At 40.4% G+C, this 9545-nt stretch overlaps 1 protein-coding gene across 1 annotated transcript; it reads right to left on the reverse strand.

The window, feature by feature from the left end:
* Positions 1 to 3933: 3933 nt before the first annotated feature.
* Positions 3934 to 9149, reverse strand: LOC119605922. Its single transcript, XM_037959273.1, has 3 exons — positions 7543 to 9149; positions 7264 to 7478; positions 3934 to 4004 (listed from the first exon to the last, which is right to left on the reverse strand). The coding sequence occupies exon 1, from the start codon at positions 9111 to 9113 to the stop codon at positions 7683 to 7685; it is 1431 nt and encodes a 476-aa protein (XP_037815201.1). The 5' UTR covers positions 9114 to 9149; the 3' UTR covers positions 3934 to 4004; positions 7264 to 7478; positions 7543 to 7682.
* Between the last annotated feature and the right edge of the window lie 396 nt (positions 9150 to 9545).

The raw sequence follows: 9545 nt of genomic DNA on the forward strand, positions 1-9545 counted from the left end.
ATAGACTAGACTAGACTAGACTAGACTAGACTAGACTAGACTATAGACTAGACTATAGACTAGACTATAGACTAGACTATAGACTAGACTATAGACTAGACTATAGACTAGACTATAGACTAGACTATAGACTAGACTATAGACTAGACTATAGACTAGACTATAGACTAGACTATAGACTAGACTATAGACTAGACTATAGACCTAGACTAGACTATAGACTAGACTATAGACTAGACTATAGACTAGACTATAGACTAGACTATAGACTAGACTATAGACTAGACTATAGACTAGACTATAGACTAGACTATAGACTAGACTATAGACTAGACTAGACTATAGACTAGACTATAGACTAGACTATAGACTAGACTATAGACTAGACTATAGACTAGACTATAGACTAGACTATAGACTAGACTATAGACTAGACTATAGACTAGACTATAGACTAGACTATAGACTAGACTATAGACTAGACTATAGACTAGACTATAGACTAGACTATAGACTAGACTATAGACTAGACTATAGACTAGACTATAGACTAGACTATAGACTAGACTATAGACTAGACTATAGACTAGACTATAGACTAGACTATAGACTAGACTATAGACTAGACTATAGACTAGACTATAGACTAGACTATAGACTAGACTATAGACTAGACTATAGACTAGACTATAGACTAGACTATAGACTAGACTATAGACTAGACTATAGACTAGACTATAGACTAGACTATAGACTAGACTATAGACTAGACTATAGACTAGACATAGACTAGACTATAGACTAGGACTATAGACTAGACTATAGACTAGACTATAGACCTAGACTATAGACTAGACTATAGACTAGACTATAGACTAGACTATAGACTAGACTATAGACTAGACTATAGACTAGACTATAGACTAGACTATAGACTAGACTATAGACTAGACTATAGACTAGACTATAGACTAGACTATAGACTAGACTATAGACTAGACTATAGACTAGACTATAGACTAGACTATAGACTAGACTATAGACTAGACTATAGACTAGACTATAGACTAGACTATAGACTAGACTATAGACTAGACTATAGACTAGACTATATAGACTAGACTATAGACTAGACTATAGACTAGACTATAGACTAGACTATAGACTAGACTATAGACTAGACTATAGACTAGACTATAGACTAGACTATAGACTAGACTATAGACTAGACTATAGACTAGACTATAGACTAGACTATAGACTAGACTATAGACTAGACTATAGACTAGACTATAGACTAGACTATAGACTATAGACTAGACTATAGACTAGACTATAGACTAGACTATAGACTAGACTATAGACTAGACTATAGACTAGACTATAGACTAGACTATAGACTAGACTATAGACTAGACTATAGACTAGACTATAGACTAGACTATAGACTAGACTATAGACTAGACTATAGACTAGACTATAGACTAGACTATAGACTAGACTATAGACTAGACTATAGACTAGACTATAGACTAGACTATAGACTAGACTATAGACTAGACTATAGACTAGACTATAGACTAGACTATAGACTAGACTATAGACTAGACTATAGACTAGACTATAGACTAGACTATAGACTAGACTATAGACTAGACTATAGACTAGACTAGACTATAGACTAGACTATAGACTAGACTATAGACTAGACTATAGACTAGACTATAGACTAGACTATAGACTAGACTATAGACTAGACTATAGACTAGACTATAGACTAGACTATAGACTAGACTATAGACTAGACTATAGACTAGACTATAGACTAGACTATAGACTAGACTATAGACTAGACTATAGACTAGACTATAGACTAGACTATAGACTAGACTATAGACTAGACTATAGACTAGACTATAGACTAGACTATAGACTAGACTATAGACTAGACTATAGACTAGACTATAGACTAGACTATAGACTAGACTATAGACTAGACTATAGACTAGACTATAGACTAGACTATAGACTAGACTATAGACTAGACTATAGACTAGACTATAGACTAGACTATAGACCTAGACTATAGACTAGACTATAGACGAGACTATAGACTAGACTATAGACTAGACTATAGACTAGACTATAGACTAGACTATAGACTAGACTATAGACTAGACTATAGACTAGACTATAGACTAGACTATAGACTAGACTATAGACTAGACTATAGACTAGACTATAGACTAGACAAGACTATAGACATATAGACTAGACTATAGACTAGACTATAGACTAGACTATAGACCAGACTATAGACTAGACTATAGACAAGACTATAGACTAGACTATAGACTAGACTATAGACTAGACTATAGACTATACTATAGACTAGACTATAGACTAGACTATAGACTAGACTATAGACTAGACTATAGACTAGACTATAGACTAGACTATACTAGACTATAGACTAGACTATAGACTAGACTATAGACTAGACTATAGACTAGACTAGACTATAGACTAGACTAGACTAGACTAGACTATAGACTATAGACTATAGACTAGACTAGACTAGACTAGACTAGACTAGACTAGACTATGACTAGACTGACTATAGACTAGACTATAGACTAGACTATAGACTAGACTATAGACTAGACTATAGACTATAGACTAGACTATAGACTAGACTATAGACTAGACTATGACTAGACTATGACTAGACTATAGACGAGAACTATAGACTAGACTATAGACTAGACTATAGACTAGACTATAGACTAGACTATAGACTAGACTATAGACTAGACTATAGACTAGACTATAGACTAGACTATAGACTAGACTATAGACTAGACTATAGACTAGACTATAGACTAGACTATAGACTAGACTATAGACTAGACTATAGACTAGACTATAGACTAGACTATAAGACTAGACTATAGACTAGACTATAGACTAGACTATAGACTAGACTATGACTAGACTATAGACTAGACTATAGACTAGACTATAGACTAGACTATAGACTAGACATAGATAGACTATAGACTAGACTATAGACTAGACTATAGACTATAGACTAGACTATAGACTAGACTATAGAAGACTATAGACTAGACTATAGCTAGACTAAGATAGACTGACTATACTAGACTATAGACTAGACTATAGACTAGACTATAGACTAGACTATAGACTAGACTATAGACTAGACTTAGACTAGACTATAGACTAGACTATAGACTAGACTATAGACTAGACTATAGACTAGACTATAACTAGACTATAGACTAGATAGAGACTAGACTATAGACTAGACTATAGACTAGACTATAGACTAGACTATAGACTAGACTATAGACTAGACTATAGACTAGACTATAGACTAGACTATAGACTAGACTATAGACTAGACTATAGACTAGACTATAGACTAGACTATAGACTAGACTATAGACTAGACTATAGACTAGACTATAGACTAGACTATAGACTAGACTAGACTAGACTATAGACTAGACTATAGACTAGACTATAGACTAGACTATAGACTAGACTATAGACTAACTATAGACTAGACTATAGACTAGACTATAGACTAGACTACAGACTAGACTATAGACTAGACTATAGACTAGACTATAGACTAGACTATAGACTAGACTATAGACTAGACTATAGACTAGACTATAGACTAGACTATAGACTAGACTATAGACTAGACTATAGACTAGACTATAGACTAGACTATAGACTAGACTATAGACTAGACTATAGACTAGACTATAGACTACTATAGACTATACTATAGACTAGACTATAGACTAGACTATAGACTAGACTATAGACTAGGCTATAGACTAGACTATAGACTAGACTATAGACTAGACTATAGACTAGACTATAGACAAGACTATAGACTAGGTTAGGTTAGGTTAGGTATTCAGGCTGCAAAGACGCACACTTGGGTCCTGTTGGTCCCTTTGTGATACCTGTAAAGATAATAAAATATAAAGAAAGAGGGTAGAGGATAGTAGAAGATAGTTTAGGATTAAGTCATTAGAAGAGAAATTGAAGTGGAAGAGAAGATTGAGAGGTCTGTCCTTGCGGACTAGTGAGTGCCTTAATTATGGCTTGGTGGTCCTAAAACCAGTTACTGTGCCTGATGGGCATTTATGTTATCCAGTCCTAGATTGGATAGTTCTGACAAGTCATCAAATAGTCGTTTTCCTAGATATACGGATCGAGTGTCCGCTAGCGCCGGGCATTGACAGAGAAGATGTTCGATGGATTCTTCCTCCTCTTCGTCTTGACAGCTTCTACAGAAGTCGTTGTGGGGAATTCCAAGTCTTCTTGCATGGTTTCCCAATGAGATATGCCCCGTAATGACAGCAACAAGGTTGCTGATATGAGGGCGGTTTAGTTGCAGAAGATATGACGTGCGTTTACTGTCCAAATTTGGCCATATCTTCCTTGTATTGATACAAGTTGGTTCATTACGCCATCTTGTCTGAGAAATTTCATAGAACTTTCCATCTATTATGGTCTTGCAAGCTTTTAGCGGTATTCCGCAAAAGATGTCTATGTCTCTGTCGGACATTGAGGCTCCTAGTTTCGCTAATTCATCAGCGATATAGTTGCCAGTCAAATCCCCGTGTCCCCGTACCCATTTGAGCACGATTATTGAATGTCTCGCCATCCTGTTTAAGGATGCCCGGCATTCCTGGACTAGTTTAGATGTAGTATATACACCAATCAGGGATTTGATAGCAGCTTGGCTGTCGGTACAAATTTGAATATCTCTGTTTGATATTCTGTAGTACCAAAGCCAATTTGCTGCTCTTTTTATGGCTGATAGTTCAGCCTGTAGTGGACTACAATTATTCTGTATCCTAAAGCTTATTTTAGTTCCAAATTCAGGGATAAAAATGCCACCTCCAACTCGTTCCCCTTTTTTAGAACCATCCGTATATACCAGGAGGGTTCTTGGGGAACTGTTATCCTCCGGTGAAGAGTTTTCGGATATTGTGTATCCGAAGTCCCTACGGAGGAAAGGTTTGGGTATGCAGTAATCAATATTGCCCGGGAGGAAAGATGTTTCCCTCATAATAGCCGCATGGCCGTATGGCCTGTGTGTCCAAGCATTTATGGCATCAAGTCTGAGGGCAGTGATGAGTGCCAGTTTTCTGGCTATCAGATCCGTTGGGATCCAATTAAGCATTGCGAATAGAGATTTGGTTGAAGTTGTTCTCAGTGCTCCTGTTATAAGGATTGCTATCCTTCTTAGTACCTTATCAAGAAGTATACAATTGGAGTTGTTGTCCAGTGCTTTCCACCAGACAACAGCCCCGTAAAAGAGAATAGGTTTAATAACCGCTTCATGGATCCAATTTACCAGTTTGGGATTTAGTCCCCATCTTTTTCCTATTGCCTTCTTGCAAATGTACATTGCCATTAAGGCTTTGTTTACTCTGGCTGTGATATTTTCCTTCCATGATAGTTTACTATCAAGTATCACCCCTAGGTATTTCGCACTGTTCGAAAGTGAGAGTACGACTCCGTTTAGTCGAGGTAGGGTAAAATTTTCGATCTTGTATTTCCTGGTGTAGAGTACAAGTTCGGTTTTACTAGGGTTTACACTCAAACCACTATCAACGCTCCATTTACTTAGTAGATTGAGTGCTGATTCGAGTCTTTGAGATATCGTATTCAGATGGAAACCTGATACTGCTACCGCAACGTCATCTGCGTAAGCGACAGTCTTGTATCTTTGGTTGTCCAGTTTCATTAGTAGGCTGTTTATGGCCACATTCCATAAAAGTGGTGATAGGACTCCACCTTGAGGTGTGCCCCTGATTGCCATTCTTTGAATACATGCCATTCCCATGTTAGAACGGATAATCCTGTGTTGAAGAAGGTCTTTTATGAATTTAATCACTGATGTCTCAATACCGAGCTCTTCTAGAGCTGATATGATGATGTCGGGTTTGACGTTGTTAAAGGCTCCTTCTATGTCCAGAAAGGCCACTAACGTGTATTCACCAAATTCCAAGGACTTTTCTATATGTCCCACTAGTGAGTGTAGGGCCGTCTCAACTGATTTGCCTTTGGTGTAGGCATGTTGTGAGGGAGATAGGAGCATAGGATCTATTGACGATCTTATGTGGACGTCAATGATCCTCTCTAGGGTCTTAAGCAGAAACGATGATAGACTTATGGGCCTATAATCTTTTGCCTTAATGTGCGTTGTTTTTCCTCCTTTGGGGATAAACGTCACACTGCATTTGGTCCATTGTTCTGGTACGTATGACCATGTAAGACAGGCTTGAAATATTTCAAGTAGCCATGGTATAACTAATTCTGCATTATATTGCAGGTCAGCTGGAATTATGCCGTCCGGGCCCGGTGACTTATATGGGTTAAAGCTGTTTATTGCCCATTTTATCATTCCCTCGTCTATAGTGATTCCGATCGGGGTTTGACAATACGTTTGTGGTCTTTCCATTGTAATATCTAATGGTAAGTTACCTGGGAAATGAGTGTCCATTAATTCCTGTAGGGATTCTTGTCCACTCGTTGTCCACTCACCGTCTTGCTTTTGGATGTAGCCTTGAACGGTTTGTGATTTAGACAGGATTTTGCATAAACGACTTGTCTCTGAAGAGCTTTCGATGCTACCACAGAAGCTTCTCCATGAGCAGCGTTTAGCATTCCTAACCTGATTCTTAAATTTATTCAATGAGGCTTTATATGTGGACCATTCACCTGATCTTTTGGCCTCATTGAAAAGTTTGCGACATCTATTCCTAGTCTTCGCTATTTCCGAGGACCACCAAGGAGGTTTACTTTTACCCTTTGGTATCGAAGGTTTGCATGTTCTTCTTGTTGCTTGATTAAGAGAGCGTGTAAGGTTTTCTACAGCTCTATCAATATCTGCTGTATTGTTTATTTCCGGCGTGTTTTGAAGAAGACTTGTCAGGATTCGATTTTGTTCTTCCCATCTTGTCTTTCTTCTGTTTAGAAAGGGGGTTTTCCTTTCCTGTGTATTTTCTATCGAGAATACGAGATATCTATGATCTGAAAAGGAACAATCTTCCGATACTTTCCAGTTTCGGATTATGTGCGAATGACTTGTATTTACAAGCGTTATGTCCAGTACCTCTTGTCTATTTGCAACTACAAATGTAGGTTCTGAACCTCTATTTACTACTTCAAGATTATGATTTAAAATGAAGTCTAATACGAACTCACCTCGTGTGTTGATGTTGGTGCTACCCCATAGTGTATGGTGTGCGTTTGCATCTGCGCCTATAATAACAGGGATGCGTTTTCCGTTTGCTGCACTTACTGCCCTGACGACCGTGTTACTTGGCGGGGGGTCTGTCTGGTCGTGCGCCATATAGCAGGAGAGGATCCACATTGTGGATTCCTCTGTCTCCCATGCTGCGGTTACTGTATCTTCATCACTGTAATCAGATAGAATGAAGATATTTAGGGTGCTTTTAGCAAGTATGCAAGATCTAATGTTACCTGTGCCTTTTGCGTATAGTATTTTATAGCCTTTTACGTTGATTCCAAGTATGTTGCCGTTATGGGTCCACGGCTCTTGGATCAACGCTATATCCTCCCCTTGATATCCAAGGTGGAGGTGTAATGCAGCTGAAGCTGCTTTAGAGTGGTGAAGGTTCACTTGGATCACCTTCATCTTGGTCAGGGTCGTAGACGATTGTGACGTCGGCGTCTTCTGGGTCTGTTTTCAGAAGCTCGTCTTCGTCAATCACTTCGCCCTGGCTATCAAATAGATTCCCAATCAAGTCTGTACTTGATTGGGCGTCCATTTGGTCGTCAGAGTTAGTGGTATCGTCTACCTTTCCTCCGTCCGTGCTTACCGGTTTGGGGTCTAGTTTGTCGTCACCCCGGTAGACGCGCAGCTTGATACTATCAAATCCGTAGTATACTTTGCCTTGCTTCTCTCGGAGTAACGGCAACGATTCCTTATTAAGGACCACGACCGCCTTTCTGTTAGCACCTTCAGGTTCGGAGACCTTGACTACCTTCCAATTGTGGGTAGGTAGGTCAGGGTTTCCACTCTGAAGGTACGCCAGAATCGCCTCTGGTTCGTGTGGTTCCGCCGGAATAACCGTGATTGATCTCGGTCTGCGAGGTATCTCACTAACCGGGATCACGTCAAGTTTCGCGCCGGGCCACACTTCCCCTATAGACGTAACCGCCAACTTAAGCAAGTTTGCTGAGCGCTCGTTCGTGCACGCCAGCAGTTTGATGTGACCTTGGTACCAGCCAGCATCATCATTCTGCGGAGATGGACCGGGATTCTCTTTGAGAATTTTCCAATACACCTCCAGCATTTTTTGACGGATTATCAACCATTTATCCTGGGAGATAGCTCCGTCGTTGACACTCTTGTCAACAATGGCCCTAACCAGCGGGTTTTTGGCAACTTCGCTGTAGGGTCTATTGACTATACGAGTCTCGAACTGCTTCTGACGTTTAGTCTTCGGCTGTGGGACTGCCTGGAGAGCATGTTCTTCCTCCGATCGCTGCCGTTTAGGCCCTGCAGATGTAGCTTGGTCCGCTGCATCTGAGGTTGTAGGAGGGTCAGAACACTCCGGCTGAGCCAGTAGGGCTTTAGCCCAATCTAGGGACGATTTTTCGTCCGGGGTAAGCGTATCGACCGACTTAACTCCAAGTCGCTCGACTAAACGCATGGCGGCACGCCTTTGAACAAAAGCCTTCCTAGATGGATCTTTGCGACTAGGGGGGTTTTCGTTAGCCGTGAGGGCGGTTGAGGGGGCATTAGTTGGACCCGACATCGAGTTCGACGATCCAACCTGTCCAGAAGTCGCGGGGGTCACTGCTTGGTCCGCAGTGCCCGAGGCAGGGGTATTTGCTGGCGTACCAGCTAAGGCTTGTGCAGCTGATGAGGTGCTTGCCACTACGGACAAGATTTCCTCGCTGCGTTCAGCCGTGCTATCACCAGAAGGTTGGATAGCAGGCTGTTTGCAGTCCACCAGTTTAGGTTTCCCCAACTGGCTTTCCACGGGTTGTTTGTTGTTTGTTTGTTTATTTGTTTTTTTCTCCATGTGATTCCCACGAGTAGGCGCGTAATGGGTGGACGACCCACGCAAGGACGGCGTACGTGGGCTAGGCTAAGCATTACAACCGATCCGTGCCCTGGCATCGGAGGGGAGCTGTTAACGACTAGTCCTCTTTAACCACTAACTAGCCATTCAGGTTCTCGGCACTGCTTCCAACCACCTTAACCTTACAAGTGGGGGATGAGGGAATGGGTTCTTGGGATTGGATTGAAGAGGGATAAACTAGGTGGATTGGGAAATATGGGGATGGGGGTGGGGTTGACAGTTTTGGTCCGCGGATTTGTGCATGGGGAACAGGAGAAGTCCTGTTATCATATATGACCGCCTGTTATCAGATGTACCATAAATCATATCAGCACTCTACCATCTCTTTACATATCAGTAGGCCATTTGTCAAAAATGTATCCACTGATGTGA

This window comes from Lucilia sericata, unplaced genomic scaffold (genome assembly GCF_015586225.1).
Source record: "Lucilia sericata isolate MDLA Ls3-8-SP2 unplaced genomic scaffold, ASM1558622v1 Contig000532F_arrow, whole genome shotgun sequence".
NCBI classification, from domain to species: Eukaryota; Metazoa; Arthropoda; class Insecta; order Diptera; family Calliphoridae; genus Lucilia; species Lucilia sericata.